This window comes from Dermochelys coriacea, chromosome 1 (genome assembly GCF_009764565.3).
Source record: "Dermochelys coriacea isolate rDerCor1 chromosome 1, rDerCor1.pri.v4, whole genome shotgun sequence".
In the NCBI taxonomy this organism is placed as follows: Eukaryota; Metazoa; Chordata; order Testudines; family Dermochelyidae; genus Dermochelys; species Dermochelys coriacea.
This window is the reverse complement of record NC_050068.2, coordinates 191,953,722-191,978,177: the sequence shown is the minus strand read 5'-3', so window position 1 is coordinate 191,978,177 and position 24,456 is coordinate 191,953,722. Positions and strand designations below refer to the sequence as shown.

Below are 24,456 nucleotides of genomic sequence, written 5' to 3'. Positions count from 1 at the left end.
CCAAACAGGAAATGAAATTCAAAAGTTCGCGGGACTTTTCCTGTCTGTCTGGCCAGTGCATCCGAGTTGAGAGTGCGGTCCAGAGCGGTCACAATGGAGCAGTATGGGATAGCTCCCGGAGGCCAATACCGTTGAATTGCGTCCACACTAACCCAAATTCGACCCTGCGATGTCAATTTCAGCGCTAATCCCCTTGTCGGGGAGGAGTACAGAAATCGATTTTAAGAGTCCATTAAGTCGACAAAAATGGCTTCGTTGTGGGGATGGGTGCAGGCTTAAATCGATCTAACGCTTCTAAATTCGACCTAAACTCGTAGTGTAGACCAGGGCTAAGTATTATTGATGATCAACGGATCACTTAAAGTTTCAAATTGGCTTTGTGGCCTATTAAAAAATGTTCATGGTTTCACATTTTGTCACACATCTGATATTCAAAGTGAAATGAGCAGTCATCCTGTTTCCCACTCAATCCTTGGCCTTTCTCCTCCTGCAAGCAATGTTACCACTTACTGTTTGGGGTAGTGGGTTTTTGTAATGTGTATGCTTGTTCAATAGGAAATACACTGAAACCAAAAAATTCACTTTGTAGTCATCAGAATATCTACGTTTAGGTGCCATTACTCTGGGTTGAATTTGAATTTACTATTTGCAGGTGAAATGTTTTAAAATTCCAATAATGAATATTTAGACCATAACCAATTTTTTTTAGCTAGGACATACAGAGGATTTAGATCATTAATTTATTCCCTGTATTTCTGGTGAAAATAGTTACAATTACTTAGTTGTCTGAGTAGAATCAGCTTCTTTCCAGAGGAAATTTTAAGAATTAAATCATTATCCTTCCTCTCCTTCAAAATCAGTGTTGGTCATCTTAAATGTTACCGTTTTGGTCACCAGGTTTAAAGTGCTGCTTTTTCAAATGTCCTCCACTTCTGGCAGTTTTTATTAGGTTTACTGGGCTTATTGATTATTGACTTCACTGCAGATTTATCTGAGTTAAGAATGGTGTCACAGCAACACAAAGGAGCTCTGGACATTGACAGAGAAACTCATATGGGGAACCTTGCTGATTATGATTAGTGTATGTATTAGTGTAGTGTATGTTGTAGACACTAATAAGGGCTTGTCTGTCTTCACTGCTGGGGAGATTGACGCTGCCGCAATCAATGCGGCGGGTGTCGATTTAACGGGTCTAGTGAAGACCTGCTAAATTGATGGCAACGCACGCTCCAGTCAACCCTGCTACTCCAGCTCCCCAAGAAGAATAAGGGACGACACCGGGGTAAGTCGACCGACCTAAGCTACATCAACTCCAGCTACGTTATTCATGTAGGTCGAGTTACCCCGATAGTGAAGACAAGCCTTATAGATGTGTTCATCCTGCCATGATACTATTTACACAGTATCCATTTGCGTCCAATATGCCAACAAAGGGTCATTCAAATATTCATGATTTTGAAATTGTTTTCAGCTTTAAAAATAGAGCAAGCAGTTGAGCAAGATAGAGCTAAAAATAGAGCAAGAATCACTGTTGAAGAATAAATTATAACCTCTATAAATATCCCTTGTTAATAGATTTTATAAAAGAATTTTAATAGCTATCTAGCTGGCCAGTGCAGTAGGTGGATAGACTGATTGACTTTACAAACTGATCTGCAACAGAAGTTTAAATTCATGACTCTATCCAAATTTAATCTACAAAACCATTTTTAATGCTGTCTTCCAAAATGGGGGGCAGTGCTACCTGTCTGACACTAAGGAGCAACCCTCAAAGAAACTAGTATGAGTACATCAAAAAGAAGGAACAATTCTGGTCGGGGGAAAAAATTAGGTGTAAATTTACCTGAGGTGACTATAATCCACAGAGTGAGGGAAGAAGCTTTTATAATGACGGACAAAGATCTGGACTCTGTCCTTTAATCATCTTAAGTCCTTTGTGTATTTAAAATATTTAGCCATTGAGAGAATGCTTCTGTTTTGTGTGTACTCAGTTTCATTCATGCAGTTCTATTTACATTTATTTATATTAATGTGGTGTATTTATGCCATGTTTGTCTGTCTGTCTGTTCTTCCCCCATCATTACTTTTGATTTTATATTACATCCAACATACCTTTTTTCCCCCTGTGTTAAATAATAAATACATGTAATCCTGTTTATCAGCTTTCAATTTAGCCTGTTGTTTACCTCTTCATTATTGGCTGAGTGGGCCAGATTTTACTGAACCTGCCTCTTACCTATCATTTTTGTTAATTGTGATTAGATACAGTCCCTTAACCCAAGATAGGCATTGTTCAGGACCTGAGATTTATAGCATCACAGTCCTCTAACACCAAATAAAAATGTAGACGCTCTTTAAGAGGAAAAATTCTATTCAGCTATGCCTCTGCAGCTACTAAGCTATAGGGATCCCTCCAGTCTTGCTGTTATACACAATAGGGAAGCTGCATCTGAAACTGTATCTTACTCAATAGAGAGATGATGGTGTTCAAGGTGATTTGCATTGGTGTCAGGAACCAGGGCCTGCAGCAGACCAGTTAGGGTAACCAAATGTCCCGGTTTTATAAGTACAGTCCCGATTTTTGGGTCTTTTTCTTATATAGGCTCCTATTACCTCCACCCCCTGTCCCAATTTTTCACATTTGCTGTCTAGTTACCCTCGACCCAGTCTCTGGGCAACCTTCAACCACAGCTAGCCTGTAGTTGGCTGCCTGATTGGCTATACCACCTGATAGTTTGGAAGGGTCAGCAGAACAGCTGGTAAGCCCAGCAGCAGCAGAAGTTCAGTGGCTGTGCAAAACATTTGCACATGGCTTTGATAGCTCCTGCATCTGCTTGGACCTAGCCCTGCTCTTGCCTGGTTCTGGCCCATGGCCCCAGTTCCTGACCTCTGACTTCAGCTCTGGTCCGTGACTCTGGCATCTGGTCTCTCAGTGTAGTTCTGGGTCTGGGCTTTTGGTGCCTGCTCTAACCACTTGGCCTGCGTGTCCACATCCTGGTCACTGAAGACTGGTCCCTAACCATTTTTATTGTCTGTCATCCCCACCTATCATTCAGTGTGAAGAGCAGTGGGGTGTGTACCCTCCATGAAGGACTGTATGTTTTTTGCTAAGCTAATAGCCTGCTATTGTTGATCATACACTGCAGGTGAAATGAGCCATGCAAACAGGCACACCTAACAGTTAAAGGAAAGCAGTAGTAATGAACAGTTATAATAATAATTTAGATAAATATGCATGAAAGAAAGAAATATGTGATAATCTGTGGGATAATTCATTTTTATAGTTGTGAAGGTGGTAGTGACTGCAAGCCCTCATACTTTTCTGATATAGCATGCTGGAAGGATGGTAGGATTAGGGTCCAGTGCATGCTATGGATAATTTAGTGCCCCTTTTAACAAAATAATTATAATCCATAGAGTAGACTAGGCCTAAGTATCTGGGTATGTCAGTTAAAGCCTTGGACAGAGAACTTAGATAGTTTAATGCTTTTAAGTTATAGAATAGACACATTCTTACCCTGTATTAGACTGTCTAGATTTATCTTTGACAACTATTGTTTGAGGTGTTAGCTGGCATCCCATCAGTACTGGCGTTAGAGTGAAAATGAAGCTGGAACAGCCAAAATCTCCACTCATTTTGAGTTGAAAGCACAAAGTGCTATGTGGTTTCCAACTGAAATAGAAACATTTTAAGATTCAGACAAAATTATGTCCATTGTTCCTTCTATCCAGTTTTAAATTTTAGGTTAACCTTCCAAAAGTGAGTGAGTTGTCTAATGGCAATGTGAAACATGAATCACATCATAGGCAGGTGAAGTGACTTGTTTGTTCATGAACTCTCCATTGGCTGTGTACATTTTTAAACTAATACAACCAGCTGGGAGCCCAGCCCAGGATTGGTACGTAAGTACTGCTCTGCCATTCTCTTCTTGTCTCATACTCTCTGCTCTGCTGATGGGAAATATGGTTTCTTCTCTAGCTGAACTGTAATGTCACAAATCAGCCAATCAACTTCCTTTCTGTCTTTGTTGAATACCTTTGCATACTGCCAGAGGATTGATTAAAATATATGACATATTCATTATAAAAGCACTTCTCTTTAAAAACAACTCAAATGACATCTCAGGCAGCAAAATCAGAACTGTCCAGTAATTTTCTATAATCAGATATGTTAGACCACTGAACACAAGATACTGCGTGTGAGACAGTTACTTGAATATTATGTCCAGTTCTGGTGTCAACACTTCAAAAAGGCTGCTGATAAAGTATAAAGGCTTCAGAAAAGAGCTACAAGAATGATTTGAAGCCTGGAAAATCAGCCTTAGTTTCTCACTGTAAAGAAGAAAAGGAGTAGTCTCTAAGGTGCCACAAGTACTCCTTTTCTTTTTGCGAATACAGACTAACACGGCTGCTACTCTGAAACTGTAAAGAAGCTCAGTGTAATAAAATTGAGTTGACTTGATTGTGGGCTATAACTACCTGCCTGAGGAAAAGACTAAAGGCTCTTTGTTAAAAATCTCCAGCTTTTAGGCTGACGTTATCTAGCTTCTAGCTATTGGATATTGTCATGTCTTTGCTCTTTTGATTAGGGAGGGTAATTAGCCATTGGAACAATGTAACTAGGGAAGTGGCAGATTCTCCTCTACTTGAAGAAATTAAATCAAGACTTGGATGTCTATGTAAAAGAGATGCTCTAGTTGAACCTGAAGTTACTGGCTTGATGCTGTGAAATTGCTAAACTGTATAATGCCTGGGCTGAGATCAGATTAGATGATCCTAATGTGTAAATCCTATGAATATAATACGGCCGTGATGGTGATAAACTATGTTTATTATGTACCTGGGAATGCTCTGTTTGTTAATCCATTGACCAGAGACCTCATGTAAAACTGAAAAAGAGTACTTGTGGCACCTTAGAGACTAACAAATTTATTTACTGTTCAGTTTGGCCAATGTACATTGCAGAGGGGCATTGCTGGCACATCTCTACGTAAAAGAATAAATGGACACAAATCAGACATCAAGAATTGTAACATTAAAAAAACAGTCAGAGAACATTTCAATCTCTTTGGTCACTCGATTACAGATCTAAAAGTGGCAATTCTTCAACAAAAAAACTTCAAAAACAGACTTCAAAGAGAGACTGCTGAATTGGAATTAATTTGCAAACTGGATACAATTAATTTAGGCTTGAATAAAGACTGGGAGTGGATGTGTCATTACACAAAGGAAAACTATTTCCCCTTGTTTATTTCCCCTCCTACTGTTCTTGTAAAGTGCTCTAAATGGCCCACCTTGATTATTACTACAAAAGGTCCTCCCCCCTCCCAACCCTCTGCTCTCCTGCTGGTAATAGCTCACCTTTTCTGGTCACTCTTGTTACAATCTGTATGCTAACACCCATTGTTTCATGTTCTCGTGTATATAAAATCTCCCCACTATATTTTCCACTGTATGCATCCGATGAAGTGAGCTGTAGCTCACAAAAGCTTATGCTCTAATAAATTTGTTAGTCTCTAAGGTGCCACAAGTACTCTTTTTCTTTTTATGGATACAGACTAACACAGCTGCTACTCTGAAACCAATGATTTTCTTGTAATCTCTGCAATATAGTCAGAACACATGTTAATATGCTGTAGAACAAAGCAAGAGCATGAATAAAACCCATATGCTGAATATTTTACCTGTGCCTTCACAGTTCATGACTAATATGTCCATTTCATAGTAACGATGACAAATCTTGATACTGCACTGTACCATCAGCTGTGCATTTCTAGAATACCTTTCAACAAATAATTTGCACACGGTGCATCCACTAACACCCTTGCAACAATCTTTATGAGGTTCAGCAGATAAGTACTGTACCCATTTTACGGCTTGGGAAAAGGGAAAGATTTTTTTTTTTTTTAATGTTCAAGGTCCTACAGTCAGCCACTGGCAGGATTCAGCTTTTCATTTTAACTGATAGATGAATTCCACATGTGATGATCTTATACAATGTGATTTAAATTAGCTATTTCTTATATTTTCCACATTTTGAATCATTTAGATTTGTATAATTCTTTCTGTGGATAAAGGGAGGCATGAAAGTGGTGAATCTGAACTGGGATTAGGACTGTATGTGTGGCAGTGGTGAAAGGTTACTATTCTGCCCTCAGTATCCTCCTCCTTTGTGGAGATTCGGTACCATACAGTCACCTCAGACCTACCCAAAATCAATGGGTAAATTAATGCTGATTTTTTCAGTGTTCATTTATCCATTTTCATAGATTAAGGCCAGAAGGGACCATTCTGATGGGCTAGTCTGACTGCCTGCACTACACAGACTCTGAAACTTCCCTGAATTGATTCCTGCTTCAAGTCCAATAGCTGTGGTTGAACTAGAGACGGAAAGGGCAATTTGAGCCTGAGAAGGAGCCAGAATTTACCAGTGTACATTGCCAAAGAGCCACAGCAATATGTCATCAGCCCCCATTAGCTCCCCCACCCCGCTCCCTGTGCCTCCCACCCACCGGCAGCCCTGCCAATCAGCACCGCCTCCTCCCTCCCCATACCTCCCGATCAGCTGTTTTGTGGCATGCAGGAGGCTTGGGGGGGGGAAGGGGAGGAGCAAGGGTATGGCAGGCTCAGGGGAGGGGGTGGGCAGGGGTGGAGTAGGGGCAGGCCCTGTGGCAGAGCCAGGTGTTGAGCAGTGAGCACCCCTGGCACATTGGAAAGTTGGTGTCTGTAGCTTCAGCCCTGGAGTCGGTGCCTAAAATAGGAGCCGCATATTAACTTCTGAAGAGCTGCAAGTGACTCCGGAGCCACAGGTTGGCCACCCCTGAACTAGAGCATGTCTTTTAGAAAAGACATTGAATGTTGATTTAAAGATGTCCAGTGATAGAGAATCTACCACAACTGCTAGTAAGTTGTTCCAATGGTTAATTACCTTCGCTATTTAAAATAAAATTGTGCCTTATATCTAGTCTGAATTTGTCTAGCATCAACTTCTAACCATTGGATCTTGTTATTCCATTGACTGCTAGATTTACGAGCCCTCTATGATCAAATTTCTGTTCCTCATGCAGGTGCTTGTGCACTGCTCAAATCACCCCTTAGCCGCCTTTTTGTTAAGCTAAATAGATTGAGTGCTATAAGTCTACCACTATAAGGCCTGTTTTTCAATCCTTTATTAATTCTTGTATCTCTTCTTTGAATTGTCTCCAATTTGTCAACATCCTTCTTGAATTCTGGATACCAGCACCAGACACAGTATTCCAACACAGGTGAATCGGTACCAAATGCAGAGGTAACATACTTCCTTCCCACTCGAGATTTTCCTGTCTGTGCACCCAAGGTTCACAGTGGCCCTTTTGGCCACAGTGTCACACTGGGAGCTCATGTTGAGCTGATTATCCATCAGGACCCCCAAGTCCTTTTCAGCTTCTGCTTCCCAGGACAGAGTCACCCAAACTACACTTTACACTTGGTTGTAATAAAATCCCATTTTACCAAACAATCTAAATCACTTTGTATCAGAGACCCATCCTCTTTATTGTTCATAGACAATATGAAGATTGGGGAAGTGGTAAACTTTATCATAGTGATTTCTTTCTTCTTCCAGGTCATTGAATAACACAGGGCCAAGAAAGTCCACACTATAAACAAGTGCTTGATGATGATTCCCTGCTTACAGTTACAGTTTGAGACCTATCAGTTAGCCACTTTTTAATCCGCAACGTGCGGTGTTGATTTTGTATCATTCTAGTTTCTTAATCAAATGTTGTGCGATACCAAGTCAAATGTCTTACAAAAGTCTATTACATCAACACTCCTACCTTTATCGACCAAACTTGTAATCTCATTTTTAAAAAGTCTGATTAGTTTGACAAAATGTGTTTGTCCCATAAATCAATCGTGTTGATTAATATCACCGATATTATCCTCTAATTCTTTATTAAGCAAGTCTCCTCTTAGCCATTATTTTGCCTTAGCTCGCTGTTGTCCCAAGTACAACACAAGTAATTATTTTTAATTACTGCCACAACATTTGCTTTCTTCCAGTCCTCTGAAACTTCCCCTTTGGCCCAAGACTTATTAACAATCAATATGAATGCTCCAGCGCACTCCTCCTCTTCTACAGTGTGGACTACCCCTTTGAGAGCAGGCTTGGGGAGGTAGGGTGGCGGGTGGGAGGGAATATGTTGGTGCGCAGCCTGTGAGCTTTGTGCTGCCTCAAAGCCAAAAGGCTGCTTGGCATTGGTGCATTGGCACACAGCTTCTGTGGAGCCCACTGATAGCGGGTACTGATCCTCCTGCTACTGCCACAGAGAGCCCAGTGATATATGCACATCTTTTAATGGAAGGATTCCAAGCAAGTTCAAGCCCTGAATTTCCTGTCCCTTAAGCAGGAGTAGGCTAAACAGTGAATGATACGGCCCATACCCATTGCCTTTATGTAAAGGCAACCAAATTCACATGCTGCTCTTCCTTTTTCTGTGCTACTGCTGCAGTTTCTTTTCCCCACCTTCTTAAGGCGTGGTTTGAGGTCTTTGTTCTTGTTTTCTGTAGCTGATCACTTCTGTGCACCTGAGGCAGCATGAAATGGAAAGGACCTGAATAATAGCCTTGTCATGTAACGCATTCTCTGGAACAGCTGAATTATGTAAGAATATATTTCATTGGTTTTAAATTTACCACTGCACAAAACAGAAAGCACTAAATGCAATGCTTTGGAGAAGAATGAATGAGGTCATCTATTAAATTTTTCATCTACTGCATCTGGTTAAGTCTGCGGGTGTCCTGAGCAATATAAATCTGAGAGCTTCAGAATCTGAAGGAAATGAAAAGGAGAGAATCATGTGCTAGACATACAAGGAACTGTAAAAAGAAATAATATACAGTTTCACTGGAAAAGACTTGATGATGCTGAATCCACATTGGGACTTTACAAACCACTTGCATTCAGAGTTCATGTGTCTAAAAGGGCCCATATTACAGCAGGATGGATTCAGAGCAAGGACAAAAAGATGTGTGATGAAATTTGGTGTAATTTGAGAAAGAATCAAAAGAATTTTGGTTTATAAACCCTAAAATCATACCAGTTAGACCAAAAAACACCCTATCTCGGGTTATCTAGTGCTCCCGCCCTGCTACTGCAGTGTTAGGGTCAGGTCCTCAGCTAGCGTAAATTGGCATAGATCTCTTAGAGCTCAACAGAGCCATGCTGACTCCCACACTCTGAGGATCTGGTCCTTGTTCTCTACAGCACATTTGTTCATTTTTAGTCCAGTCATGTTTTTAATGTCGCAAGTGATGGGGCTTCTAGCTTTTTCCTTGGAAGACTATTTGACAGCCTAATACATCTTGCTGCTAGGAAGACTTGCTTTAGTCTGCCTAATCAATCTCTCTTTTGTTTAATTTTATTCACCACCCCTAATTATATCCTTGTTAGTACTTACACTTAGTACTCTCCAGCCTGAGTTTTGGTTTTGTTCTTTCGCTCTCCAATGATGATAGCACACAGGATGCAGAGCAGGGAGAAAAAAACTTTCCACATTTTCCAATATCTATTGGTTCCTGTTACATTTGGATAATGAAATGATACCAACCAACCAAGTCCTCCTGTAAGTATTTTTAACTCTAGGGAGCTCAGTTACTCTGATGCTGGGTTCAATGGACGAACCGAAGTAAAATAGAACTGGACCAGGAAAGTGAACAAAACCGAGCAGGGGAAGTTGGCACTTAAGCAGACTGCAGATTAGATACCTCCTTGACTGTGCTGAGTAGGCAGGCCTTTCAATGGCTCTTAGCAACGCCCCTGCTTTGACCCTCCTCATATGCAAGGAAAATCAAATCAATACACTGTTCTTCAAATCACGATGCTGCAGCAGCAGGGTATCGCAGCAGTCTTCATCTCTTCTTAAATTTCTCAGTGCTTTTCCATTCGATGGTCTCTGGATTTCTAAACCTCACACCCCGATTGCATCTCTGAAAGGATCCCTTGAGTTCCCATGTATAGTCTTCTTGTTATTAGCAAGTATTATGTAGGCAATTTTAAAGTACTTCTGGATTTGCTGGCAGTGATGACACTGATCTGAAACTCTATTAGAATCTCTTTGTTGCTATAGCAGAAATCTCACTGACAATCTATTTTAATTTAAACTGTAATTTGATTTTTGCTGTTGTTTGGCTGTGGAAAAATGATTTATTTTTTTTAAAAAATTTTTGCCCTTGCAAAACAATTAAAACCAACGCCTGCTTTTGTTTTGATTTTTGGTAGTCGATCTGCATTGATGTATAGATTTGGGCTGGTGTATATACTTAAATCAGTGTTATCAGAACCCTATAAATAAACAATTGGTATTTTTGTTCCAGAGATGGCTAACAGAGGACCGAGCTATGGTTTAAGCCGAGAAGTGCAGGAAAAGATTGAACAGAAATATGACCTGGAATTAGAGAACAAGCTAGTGGATTGGATTATTATACAGAGTGGTGAAAAGATAGAGCATCCACCTCCTGGAAGGCAAAATTTTCAGAAATGGCTAATGGATGGAACGGTAAGTGTTGATCTAATTTCATATAAGCATTATTTATATGTGTACAATGCATCTTAGTCTATTAACATCTATACCCTAACTGTGTATTTTCATCTGACTGCATTGAACTGAGGTCATGGGTTATTTTCAACTATATACTAATATTGACTGAACTATTACTGATTTCCTTCTGATCAGGACATTTTTGCTATTTCAGAATAATTTTTCTGCTAGTGTATTGGGATATGTATGTTAGATATGTATGTTGACTCATTCCTTCACTATAATTTCTCATAGAGTAACAAGAGACTTGCTTTTACAATCAGGTTTGTACTTTTTTGCGAAGAAAATAAAAGTGTTGCTGTTTGTGTGTGTAATACATACAGACTGGTGCATTTGATTATGTCCTAGTGCTTTCTCCTTGGGAATAATTCTAGAGCTATTATGTTGTATTCCATTGGTTTATCAAATAAACACACAAATGTTGCTGTTTGCACAGGGCAGTAAGACTTGGCTTCTGGCTAATTATTGAATCTCTGCCAATGGTACTTTAACAATATTTCAATTGATAGTGCTTTGTTTTCCTTTTTTCTCCCACTACTGTCAATTGTTACATAACCTCTAGTAAATAATTGTTTTATTTCTTGCAGTAGATCAATGCATATTTGATCAGGTTATCGGTGTCATTTAATAAAACATTTGATAGCACTTTAATACACTAGATTGATACTAGTGGTGGTTTTCTATCTTTTTTTTTTTTTTTTTTTTTTTTTTTTTTAAGAAATGATTTCTCTGAGAGATTCTACCCATGTCAGAGCTTCACACAGCATAATCCAACACACAGAAATTACCTTCTGCTTTAGTGATCTGGAACTAATTGATTTTTTTAAAACTTTTGTTTCTATTTTTATCTCTTAGCTGTTGTGCAAGTTAATAAACAGTTTACATCCAAAGGGAAAAGAACCCATTCCAAAGATCTCTGAATCAAAAATGGCTTTCAAGCAGATGGAACAAATTTCTCAATTCTTAAAAGCTGCTGAAATCTATGGAGTAAGAACAACAGATATTTTCCAGACAGTGGATTTATGGGAAGGTAAAAAAAAATGATGATATTGAAAATGAGCTCACAGTCTTTATTCTACTTTGCTTTGATCTCCACTAATGGTGCATTTTGGCTAAGGAAAAAATCTCTAATGTAATTATCTTTTGCTTCTGTTTGCTTTACCTCATTACCATTCTTTTTTGGTGGTGCATTATCTCCTCCAAGGGATTTATATTACCCTAAGGACATAATGGAATCTTTTCAAGTTAATGTGTTACCCAAAAGCCATCACTGTGACAGGCATAAAGGTAATAAAACAAACTGTTCCCCCATGCCACTTATTTCCAAGCCAACAGCTCCTAATAACAAATATGAAAAACTCTATTTTCCTGTGACAAGCCTTTATTGAATGTTTCAAATTAAAAGTGAGGCTTAAATTTTAGCTGTAAAATTGGGTCACAAAAATCACTACCCCAAACAGAGAAAGAGACATATGATTTTTTCAGTTTGTATGAAGTCTTTTATATTAATCTTGACTAGCTAAAACCAAAAATCACCACTGACATATAGGAGGGTTAGGTTTCCAGAGTTGTCTACCCAACATTTTTTACCAGCATTAAAGTCTCTTTAAAAAGATCACCATGGAAACATTCAGCTAAAACATGAGAACGCCCCCGTGAGTTTGCAATAGCTCAGGTCTGTGAAGATTTATGCCATTCCACATAGGAACGAGAAGGGGGTCTATATTATTTCCCCATGGACCTCTGATTCTTTCTGAAAGGCTATTTGTATTTTCTGCCTTTTACCTCCTATGTGGTGATCCATCACTTTTAGTGCTCCTGCCATGTGCTCTGGGGCATCGCTAACGCCACATGGTAGAGCGCAGTGCAAGGGTTTGACGTAGAGATGGCCTTAGCGTCGTTGAAGACAGGAGTTGAGATTTAGGGGGAGGGGGTGAAAGGGAGCTACAGAGAGAACAAAACAATGGATGGGGGAAATGATCGGCTGTAGATGGTCGCTCACTGGAATAAGAGGGGAGGCTGAATGGAGGACCCTATTGCAGGGTTGTTCCTTACCATTTGTTCTCTGGAGTTTTGTCGAATCTAGGGTGTATCTTCATTGCACAGTTCCCCTGGGCTCACGGTTTAGCCCAATCTCTCCCCTACCCACACAAAAACCTGTGCATCCTGGGACTGGAGATGCTTTGAAGCCCAGCCAGGGGTAGTGTGGGTTAGAACCTGAGCTTACTTTCACTCAGACTGGAACCCACCCGCTTTGCAGTGAGGATGCAGACAAAATCACTTGCATGCTGATAATCCTCCACTGCCTTCCCACAATCCCCTCCCCCCCATGCTCCCAAACGACAGATAAGTTCTCATGCAATGGACTGGGAAAGAATCCTAGAGCATCTCAGCGCAACAAACTGCATATGTTCATAGAATAGAATATCGGAGTTGGAAGGGACCTCAGTAGGTCATCTAGTCCAACCCCCTGCTCAAAGCAGGGCCAATCCCCAATTTTTGCTGCAGATTCCTAAATGGCCCCCTCAATGATTGAACTCACAACCCTGGGTTAAGCAGGCCAATGCTCAAACCACTGAGCTATCCTTCCCCACCATGGGCTATGCCCCACAACACGCACCAGCGAGAGTGGAAACAGTGGCAACACAGAACTGCAGGTATAGCTTTGCTGTGGGAATGCTCACCCCCGGGCAAGGCTAAGCCAGGTGCTCAGACTCGGATGCTGGTCACTTGGGTTAACTGTGCATTGGGGATCTACTCATTTTAAATGACTGAAGTAAATGACCTTCCTCTTGCCCTGGAAAAAGATTCCACCGTCTAGTAAGCTACTGCAAGGGAAGTTTATTGTGTGTGTTCTTGCTCAATCTGTTTTCAGTATTAGCCCACTTCAGATGGTGTTTTGGCAGCATTTCGTGTCCAGTAGTGATTTAACTGTATGCACGTAAAACTGCATCAGCTTGGTTCTTCCTAAGAAAAGGACTTCAGTTGTAGGGAATAGTTCATAAAGATAATCAATCCCTCCCCCCCACACATACACTTTGCTTTTCTTTTGCACTAATTACTTTCTCCCAAGATTTTGGCTATTTATTTATTTATTTATTTATTTGATGCATGAAAGTGTGGATTTAGCTGTGTTGGATGAAGCCAAACCTAGTGTGGGCAGGCACAACGCAATCTTTCCTCATGCAGCAATTGCAGTGCATCTTAACCCTCTTCTGCAGCCTTTATTTTCCTGTCCTGGCACCCTCACACTTCTTCCAATGCATCTCAGTCCTGAAATGAAACGCCCCTTGTTATCCCAGTCTTGGGTCCTACATAATGTCTTCCCCTTCGCCATAGATGGGACTTCAGGCACCCCTGTTATTTCACTGTTGAGGCTCTTGCTTGGGAAGAGTTAGAAAATTGAAATGATGCTGCAATTCAGAGGATGGAGGAGATGAGTGTGTGTAAGTCCAACATTCACTTCCTATTTGTATCATCTCACATACCAGAAAAGATTGCCAGGTTGTCCTCTGCAGTAGGAGCGTGAACCCTATTTTCTGTTGAGAGGCAGCTATCCTCTGAGTTGTCTAAACCAAAGACAAAGGCGGATGGCCAGATAAACAGCCCCTTTTGCCATTAACATTTTTTCAACAGCTTTTGCTGCAAGGTTCTTGAAAACCGAAAGCCAAAAATACACCCCCACACACGCTGCTTGGTAGGCTGTTTCAAACACAGTAGACCAGCCTGCACCCAACTTCACCTCTGTGGCTCCTTCACCCAGGGCTGCTGCTTCAACCAAGGTAAAGCCTTGCTTTCCCTCTAGTACTTTTCTTACTTGCATGTGTTGGTCCAGGAAGCTTTTCTGCACTATGTTCCCAAACATCCTGATTACCCTACGTGCTCCCTTTCAGTGCATTCCCCTAGTATATTTCTGGGTAGCTTAAATCAGTAATAAGCCAACTCCAAAGAGTTCAGAGATGCCGCTTTGGATCTTTATCTAAATTTTTGAGGACTCTGGTTCAGTGATCCCCTCCAAAATAGTCCCTCTCTCCCCCTGAGGCTGATCCCACAGGTCCCATAGTAACACTTGGTGTGAAGGCCCAGGGAGTTCTGGATAGGTTTGTCTCAAGGAGAAGGGACTCCTTCCAACAACTCCTCTTCGGGACAAGTTAGAGGTCCTCTTTCTAGCACTGGTAGTGCCCAGCTTTTCTGCTAGGCCAGGCTGTCCCATAGGTATCAGTGTGCATTGCACAAGGGCATTTCAGGTTGAGAAGAAATGGCAGCGGGGCCTAGAAAAGATGCTGCCAGTGGTATTGTCATGATTCAGGAGAGGCAAAAGAAGGTTGGGGGAGACAGGTAAGACCCTGTGGTGGAGTCTCAAATGTGGTGTGGGGCCTAAGAGAGATTTTTAACTAAACTTTTCTGCATCTTAAAGTCTTGAGTTGTTGAGTTTGGCTTGAGGGGAGGCTGAGAATGCAGAATGACTTGCATTTTGGGTCTGATCAGGTCTTATTTTGACTTGTTCTTCCATCCCAAATATACATCTTCTCACATCTTTCTTCACTATGATGCTCCAGTCTGACTGTCAGACAGCAAGAGATGCCCATCATTCCTCTGTGGTGTGGCCTCCTGCTTTCATCCTTCTTCTTGTCAGCCTTTCCTAATCTACTTGTATCTTTTTGTATTTGCCCTCTTTCCACAGCAATGTTCGGTCTCCACACAGAATTACATCTTTGCTCGCATCACCTGTGTTCTCCATCAGGCTTCACACGCTTATCGGGGAGGTAGCTCAGATTCCAGTCTTGACTGCTGCTTTGTTTCATTCTGTGACAATCATCCTCTACCCCATCTGTTTCTCCAGTGTCACTTCTCCCACTCCCCACTGCTATTTAAAGCAGGGCTTTGGTGGCAGCCTGCTGAAGCGGAATGCTAGATGCAGGGGAGGCTACAGATGGCTCAGGCAGGCTCATCATGACGTTTTGCTACCGGTCTTTTATTTTCAAAATTGCCAGCATCATCCAGCTCATTCAGTTTCAACTTTTCTTCCCATCCCTGCTTCTCTGCTCAACCACGGTGGTGCTTGCTCCAGGGGAGGTGTCACATGGGCAACATTATATTTAGCATCTGCTACAGCATATGGTACATCTGCTACCTTAGGGGGCCCAGAATGCTAAAACCTCATGCCATGCTCTGTGTGTGCATACGTTATATCAGCCTCTTAGACTGCCCTATATTAAGCAAGGAGCAAAGCTGCTTCAGTTTGTGGTAAAGGTGCTCACTGGTTGGCAATTATTTTATGAGAAAATTAGCTGTGAATAAAATTCCTGGAACCCTGTGAGGATACAAAAACTTGGATCCGCATCTGATCTGCATCCCCAATAATTAATTTGTATCCGACCCACAATCTGCACTCCACCTTTTATATATATATCTGCATCTGCACCTGCCCCAGCATCCTATCTTACTGTTAGAGTCCTGTACGGATACAAATATTTGGATCCACAAAAGAACAGCCATACTTGGTCAGACCAATGGTCCATCTATCTCAGTATCCTATCTCCTGACTGTGGCCAATGCCAGGTGCTTCAGAGGGAAGGAACAGAACAGGCAGTCATTGAATGATCCATCCCTTGTTGCCCACTCCCAGCTTCTGGTATCCAATCCTTGATCTGCAAAAATGGTAAAAATACAACCTCATCTGCAAATGCAGATATCTGTGGATTTGCAGGACTCTAAAATAAACTTAAATGGGCAATATTATTCAACAATAATTCAACACCGTTGGAAGCTGCTAAATACGTTGAGCTAAGGGATCTTACTCATCATAAACAGTCCAAATGCTTTGTGTCTGAAGGTTTGTGTACGTCATATACCTTAATTTAATCTGTATGTTGCCAGGGAAATGTAGAATACACACACTGCTTTGCAATGGCTTCCTTAGCAATGGTTGGAAATAGGTATAGTTTAGCAATCTTTTTTTCATTATATCAATTTATGATGCTAGATACATGATGTTTTATAATATTCAGGTGTAGATTAAATCATACATTCCCCATTCTGAAGAGTTTACAGTCAAAGACAGACAAGGCCTAATGTTATTCAGGAAAGAAGCTGCAGGGAAGAACTGGGGTGGAGAAGAAGGTAGGAAGGAATCATAGTAGAAATGGGATGTGAGGAAGAGAAAAGACAGGGCACATGGGGAAAGCTTTTTCAAGTGCCCAGCACCCAATGTGGGTAAATTTGCTATATGATTTCTGTGATTTTTTAAAAATGAAATGGAAAAAAGGTTTTTTGTTTTATTTTTTTCACAGCATTTTTTATTTTTTTTTTACTAAATGGAAAGTAAAAGATAATTTGGTTTTTCCCTCTCTCTTCCTTTTTCCTTTCTCTCTCTGACACACGCACACACACACACGAAAGTGGGGGAGGTGGGAGAGAAAGAGAGACTAAAGGTAGAAGGAGCAAATTTTGAGGGTGGGGGGCAGAACTGTAAAATGCTGACTAAAAGGGAAAACTGTTTGTTGAAGAGCCATTTTTTTGTTAGAAAATGTGTTGGTGAAAAAACATCAAGCAGCTGGAATGCTGAGCTCTGTTGAAAAAACTGGCCTTTGATTTGGTGCCTATGTAGCTCCCTTGAAAATCTGGCCCTTTGTGGACAGGGAGTGGGAGACTGTTCCAGGTGCAGGGGCGGCATGGGAGAAAGTGGGAACATGACAGAGATGAAGGGGGAGAACTAAGTCAAGAATAACACTGGGAGTAGGACAGAGAGGAAGATGAAGGAAGAAGATAGACATGAGGTGATACAGAGTCATGAAAGTAAAGACAAGGAGCTTGAATTTGATATAGCACAATATAGGGAGCCGTTAAAGGGATTCACAGAAGTAGTGGATGGGTACTTGGGCAAAAATTGGTGAGAATTAAGGCATAGTAGTTCCTAAGGGATGGAAATATGCTCTCTTAACAGAGGGTTCTTGCCCAGGAATCTCCAGGCTCTTCAGAAAGTTGAGTAAGCATCATTATCCCCATTTTACAGATGGGGAAAATGAGGCTTTTTATACAGTGCATTAGTGCGTATTAACGTGTCATGTGCTAACTGGTGCTATGATAATAAAATCATAATAATAGAGCACAATGCAGTTGTCAATGCCATTGCTGTCTGCTAGGCACACATCTATTACTTATGGTTCTTGATTTCTTACTCTCAACTTTTTGTATTAAGTGATATCTCTAAAGCAGAAGTTCCTGAACCCAGCTAATGTTTCTGTGCTTGAGCAATCTCCCTTGAAGCAGGGATGGGTTTTTATAATGGAACCTGCCTCTTAAAGGCACACAGGATTTTAAACTCTTATCTGTTACTTTGTTACAGTATCAAAATAAATATGGGACTGGGAAGCAGGAACTTCTGAATGCTAATCTTTGCTTTATACTCCTCTCATGGTCTTCAACAAATCAGTCAACATCTCTGCCTCAGTTTCACCATCTGCAAAACAGGGATTATGCTCATCAGTGGCATTGAAGGGTTTAATTAATATGTTGGGTGGAAACCTCTGAAGATACTAAATGATGGTGGGAAAACAGTGTTGCTATCCTGAGATCATCTACTTCAGAAGCAGATTTTTTTAATGATTTTCAATATCTGGCTTTTTAGGGAAGGACATGGCTGCTGTGCAGAGAACCCTAATGTCTTTAGGCAGCTTGGCTGTCACCAAGGATGATGGATGTTACAGAGGGGATCCCTCCTGGTTTCACAGGTGAACTGCCAAGCAAAACCTCCCACAGCTAAGTGCCGTTGGATGGTGGTAATACTGTCTGCCTTTAAGCACCAAATGGATTTAGGAAACTAACTGGGGACTGATCAGTCTTCCCAAAATGTCCTGGAAATTTTTCAGTCCTGAGTGAGGTACCTAGGTCCTCTTAAGTTTTAGTGGTAGACCAGGTTTCAGACTAGTCCTTAATTGAATTAAGCTGAAGTGAATAAAGCCTGGTTTAACTTGAAATAAGAGTGTCCACATAGGGATTTGTACAGATTTAAAAACTCATTTAAGTTAAACTGGTTGAACTTTCATATCTGGACAAAGCCATAGATATTCAAGGTCCGATTTTCTCTCACTCGCCAGCGCTGATAATTCCTTAGAAGTCATTGATGCTTTATTGCCTTACACTTTGTATAGTCATTTGTGTCAGGAGTAAAATGGAACCAGGTCAGCATAGTGGCTTTTTATACTCAGTTTGCACTGGAGTGAAGTGCAAGGTAATGGAGAATCAGGCCTAATGGAGCTGAACAAAAGTAAAACCTTGGTGACAGCAGAAGCATGTATATTTCTCATATTTCAATCAAGCACCCTGAATGAAAAGCAGCAGTAGATCTTGTTATCCATCTGACCACTTAATGCCAAACGCAGCACACCTAGGGCATGGAAGTGCATATGATGGTGGGAATAATGCTAAGTAATATAAACTGTAGCTGTACTCAGCTGTTATTAACATGCCTGATCCCCTTTGGTGTCTTCTATCTCATTCACAGTTTGGCTGTCTTTATTAACAATCACATTTCAACTTTCTGTAGCCAATGAACAAATTATCCAGAGATACCTGCCTGACATGATTAATAAAAGAGGAATCAAAATAAAAGGAGGAATTGGTTCCCAAGGTTTTAATTAAAATAAAACAAAGAGCAAACAAATCCCTGTTAGAATTAAGTGCTGGGAAAATTTATAAAAATAGGGAGGGGAGAAATCCTCTCTAGATGGCATTGTAGATAGTAAGCTTGCTTTTCAGGTTCTGGAAAAGAAAGAGAGAGAAAATGAAAATATGGCTGGTTTTTCAATAGGTCTAGGCTAGGCTTGCACCCCTCCTTGAAGAGCAATGTTTTGTGGGAAGAGAGTCGTTTATCTGATTTCTGTTAATTGTTAACTAAGTGATAGGAGGGTGCCCAGAGTCTAGGGTAGGAACTCATGAGCCCTTTTATAATTGTAAATAAGTGAAAATGAGCAAGGGCCATCCATTCTGAAAAACCACAGGACATGGCTGATTTTTCCTAGATCTTTTCCACTTTTCTGCAAGGTTCTGTGGCCTGCAATGTGCAGGAGGTCAGAAAGGCTAGATGATCATGATGGTCCCTTCTATTCTTAAAGTCTATGAGTCTCATGAGAAATTGGGGCTGCCTCCTGCAATCTGCCTAGCACCGTCAGCCAAATCCAGCCAAACAGTTGACCATGTACTTACAAGCATTGCGGGCCATAGTGCGCAGCCCCTTCAAGGATCCAGCCCTTGGAAAGCCCTGAATTGATTCCAAACACTGCAGCCTCCTGGTGGAGGATTTTGATGTGACAGTATGCTGGTGGTTGTGATCATACATGAAAACAGGATAATGCAACATTGCAGGGTTACCTGACCTGCAGGATGAATAGAAGCAGGTGGGTTCCCTGCCTGGGTGAGATCATAGTTTTGCTTGTGAAGGCTAGACTCTATTTGTGACACTGTTCTGTCTTGTGGCCTATATAGCTATATGTCAGCTGGTATCATTTCAAGCCCTTTTATACTGGTTTCTGTCCCTTTTTTAAATGACTTTTCCCCCTCCCCACAGGTACATAAGCAAGAAACCCATCTAAGCTGAATGCACATTTAAATTACCCACAACCTGAGATCTAACAGCAGAGCCCAAAGCCTTAATGCCTTTGCCATAACTACCGCTGTGTACTCATGGCTGTATTAGAAGCTGTATTAGAAGAGACAGACATCTTTGGGTTCTACTGAAATACATTCACGTAAAGCGCTTTGGGATCAGGGGAAGGCAGCAATGGTACATAGATTTTGCTAAAAGATAGGGACTGTCATTACCGCAAGGGTTTGTCTAGTGGTAATGGGGAATTAGGACTCCTGGGTTCTAGTCCTTAGTGCTGCCATTAACTCATTCTGTGAACTTCAGCCAGTCACTTAATTTCTCTGTCACAGCTGCCTTATCTCTAAAATAGGTATAATTGCTGCATTCGAAGTAATGGAGCCAAATTTTGCTGTCATTTATGTGGGTATAACTCAGGAATAGCTCCATTGACTTGCATGGAATGACTCCCAATTTACACTGGTGCTCCAGCTGGATACCAGATTATGTTCCATCACAGACACCGTCTCATTGATCATACCCTGAGGCCAGGACACTGTTGCTAGCTGCTTCTGGATGCCATAGCCTTACACAACTTAACCTTCTCATGACTGTGTCATACATCATAATACAAGTATTTTACCTCCCAGGGTGTTGTGGGAGTCAGCATATTTGTACGCACTTGGGGAGTCTAGAATGAATGGCACAATACTGGTGCAAAGTGTTGGTATGGCCTTGGCTGGCATGTACATCACGGTGTGCAGTGCAGAAAAGCAGTTAGGCTGCCCGTGTTGTGTAGCCCATGGGAAGCTGAAATAAAGAATAAAGTATTGCAGTGCAGAGAGAACACTTGTGAAGGGTCAATTTCAGAGCCCTGAAGCCTTTTAAAATCATGTAGGCGTAATCAGGTTGATCCTATATTTCTTTTGTGTCTGGACAGGAAAGCACAGCAGAATCGGCGAGGGTTTTCGGAAGAACAGCTTCGTCGGGGACAGAATGTCATAGGCCTTCAGATGGGTAGCAACAAAGGTGCATCGCAGTCCGGCATGACAGGCTATGGGATGCCGAGGCAGATTATGTAAATGGCTGTCTGTCGAGAACACGCATTCTATGGCATGATCTGATTACAAACACATAGCTAGCTCCCTTTCAGCCTAAAACATGTTTTTGAATAGTTTGCCCTTTTTAGGATTTTTTTTTTCCAGCTGCAACATTTTGACTAAGAACATGGATGTGTGTGTTGCGTGCCAATTCACCCTGCACACTGCTGCCCCCTACTGTTCACTTCTGAACTATGCAAAGACTCTGGTTTTCTGTATTTATTTATTTGCGAATTGTTACCTTCGGCATTTGAGTCTTACAAAACTCAATCTTGTATCTCAACAAGTAACCTCATCCTTCAGATCAGTGACAATATTGTTTGATCTTCTAAAAATAAAGACATTTAAAAATCCTTTAGACTGAATCTTTAAAGCCCACAACTCCCAACACAAGTTGCCTGAGGAGTGAGGTTACATGAACCCCTCTGCCACGTGTAGCACTTTGGTGCCAGGAACCCCCAGGAGTGAGCTGGCTAGTTGACCAGCTCCTCTATCTCTTTGCTGTGCAACATGCAGAAAGTGCTTGCTGGAAACTGCATGTGCACAGAACGGCATTCCCCACGATACTGCTGCTGCATCTGTGACCCTGCTTCTCCACGGCCGAGTTACTTCTGAAGCTTCAACCGGGGGCGAACTCAAAGCTGGAGCCAAATTCAGCTCCTGAAGTAAGGTGGTGGGATTGCAATGGAGCTGCACTAGGCCTGAATTTTTGCTTATAACGTCAATGGTCTGACAAATGCTAGAAGTCTGTTGTGAACTGAATTCTTTCCCACACCTCTCCAGTGACAAAGCCAATTAGTTCCAGTTAATGGAATGCACTGAGGGTCCAAGATAGGTGTACCTTAGAGGAGTAAGTAACTAATGCATTCCTTGTATAGAGAAGGAAACAGAAGGAGGGGACTTGCTTGTGGCCACATGTGAGTTGATAATTTAGTGCAGGGGTGGCCAACCTGAGCCTGAGAAGGAGCCAGAATTTACCAATGTACATTGCCAAAGAACCACAGCAATACATCAGCAGCCCCACATCAGCTCCTCCCTGCCCCCGCTCCAAGCACCTCCTGCTCACTGGCAGCCCCACCCATCAGTGCCTCCCCCTCCCTCCCCACATCTCCAGATCAGCTATTTCAAGGCATGTAGGAGGTTCTGGCAGAGGAGGGAGAGGAGCGAGGTCACGGCAGGCTCAGGGGAGGGGGCAGGAAGGGGTGGAGTGGGCACAGGGCCAGTGGCAGAGCCAGGGGTTGAGCAGTGAGCACCCCCCGGCACATTGGAAAGTAGGTGCCTATGGCTCCAGCCCCGGAGTCGGTGCCTGTACAATGAGCTGCATATTAACTTCTGAGAGCCACATGTGTCTCAAGATCCACAGGTTGGCCACCCTGAGTTAGTGGATTAAACATGGTACTGGTCTCTAATCTTGAGGGAGACTGGCTCCTTCAGGGACACAGGGCAAGTCTCTCAACCACTCTATACTTCAGTTTCCTCCTCCATAAAATGAGCGAATGAGATTTCCCGGTCTCCGTAAGGGTGCTGCAATTAAGGCCTAACCAACTAATGCTGGAAAGTGCTTTATTATTGATTTGAATATTACTGCAGCAATGTGGGCCCTATTGTGCTGGATGGGGTGTATGTGTGTTGTGTGGATTATGACAAAGTTCCTCCTCTGCCTTGGTGGATCCTGTGCTTATTGGGGGATTTGCTCACCTCAGAGGTTCACGGCAGCCCTCAGTTTGGCCACTTTCGTGGCTCAAATCTGCCATTCACTCAGTTTGCCTCATCACTGGCCAGCATGGGGAAAAGGAAGAAGAACAATCCCCACAGTGTCTGCTGATCCACCTAGTGGATCAGAGAACAGGCCAGAGACCTTCCCCCCTGGTGGAATCCACAGTCTAGGTCAACTCCTCTGATATCAAGTAGGAAGTTGGGGGGATGGAGGGAAACTGGGCCCATCCTCTACTTTGTGCCACAGCTACAACTCCCTGGGCTACTTCCCCATGGCCTCCTTCCAACACCTTCTTTATTCTCACCACAAGATCTTCCTTCTGATGTCTGATAATGCTTGTACTTCTCAGTCCTCCAGTAGTACACCTTCTCACTCTCAGCTTCTTGTGCCTCTTGCTCCCAGCTCCCCACACACACACCACAAACTGAAGTGAGCTTTTTAAACTCCGGTGCCCTGATTCGCTAGCCTGTCTTAATTGATTCTGGCAGCTTCTTGATTGGCTGCAGATGTTTTAATCAGCCTGTCTGCCTTAATTGTTTCCAGAAAATTCCTGATTGTTCTGGAACCTTCCCTATTACCTTACCCAGGGAAAAGGGACCTACTTAACCTGGGGCTAATATATCTGCCTTCCAGGATCTCCTCCGGACCTGGAAACTGTTCTCAGCAACCAGGTCTGTGGCGGCCACCGTGAGGGCAGATCTCCTTGTGGAGCCCCTGCTACACAACCCCCAGCTCCGTGTGCAGGTGGCGGAGTCCCCCTCGTAGACATCCTGGACTATGACCGGGGAGACTGGCTGGATCCCCTGATGCTTGCTCAGCGCATGGGGCTCTCCAGGCCTCATACTCCCCGGCATGTACTTAAGGAGGTGAGGGCCGCTTTGCTGCCCGTTGCTCGGGTTTACCTCGACTGGGTGTTGCACGAGGGTGCACCCCGCCCATCCTCCACCCGAGGCCCTCCGGACCTTTTCATCAGGTCCCTGCCCCCTGGATCCAACCGACCCCCCTGCCCCTTCACCGTTGGCCAGCTGCACGATCTGCACCCGGTCTGCTTCCAGACCGTGCCTAAATCCAGGCTCCTGGAAGGTGTTTATCTTTGCTTGAGATCCACAGCTAGGAATCTCTTTCCTGCAGTCATGCAGCTTAGATGCCTAAGCCAGGGTCTCCCATCTCATAGGTGGGTGCAATAACAACCAGGCTACAAAATTATTCTCACTCATACTCCCTGGCCCAGTTTCTGTTTAAATATTTATATACATTGGGACAGCTTCAACAGGAGAGGAAACCCACATCAGCCTAGCCCATAGCCTAGTGGTTAGCATACTTTTCTGGGATAGGGGAGACCCCTGTTCAAATCCCTTCTCCCCATTGGATGGGGCGGGGGAAGGAGGCGAATGGAACCTGGGTCTCCCACATCCCAGGTTGGTGCTCTCACCACTGAGCTAAAAGTTATAGGGTGGGTACCACCATCTCTGCCAA

The 24,456-nt window shown here is 42.5% G+C and overlaps 1 protein-coding gene across 3 annotated transcripts; it reads left to right on the top strand.

Annotated features, from left to right (window-relative positions):
* The first annotated feature begins 9,752 nt into the window (after positions 1 to 9,752).
* On the top strand, positions 9,753 to 21,614 carry TAGLN3 (transgelin 3). 3 transcript variants are annotated; one of them, XM_038417473.2, is made up of 5 exons: positions 9,753 to 9,876; positions 10,357 to 10,538; positions 11,436 to 11,610; positions 18,211 to 18,313; positions 21,104 to 21,614. In XM_038417473.2, the coding sequence occupies exons 1-5, from the start codon at positions 9,819 to 9,821 to the stop codon at positions 21,243 to 21,245; spliced, it is 660 nt and encodes a 219-aa protein (XP_038273401.2). In that variant the 5' UTR covers positions 9,753 to 9,818; the 3' UTR covers positions 21,246 to 21,614. The 3 variants fall into 3 exon arrangements, with proteins under 3 accessions (XP_038273401.2, XP_038273420.1, XP_038273410.1); XM_038417492.2 differs by having other exon boundaries at positions 9,817 to 10,025; XM_038417482.2 differs by having other exon boundaries at positions 9,818 to 9,994.
* The last annotated feature ends 2,842 nt before the right edge of the window (positions 21,615 to 24,456 follow it).

What these genes read in the sequence shown, in the direction of transcription:
- TAGLN3 (XM_038417473.2), top strand. Translation starts at nt 9,819, where the DNA reads ATGCAAGGAAAATCAAATCAATACACTGTTCTTCAAATCACGATGCTG. An exon ending in CACGATGCTGCAGCAGCAGG is followed by an intron (nt 9,877 to 10,356) that starts GTATCGCAGCAG and finishes TTTTTGTTCCAG; the next exon opens with AGATGGCTAACAGAGGACCG. An exon ending in GACAGTGGATTTATGGGAAG is followed by an intron (nt 11,611 to 18,210) that starts GTAAAAAAAAAT and finishes CTGGCTTTTTAG; the next exon opens with GGAAGGACATGGCTGCTGTG.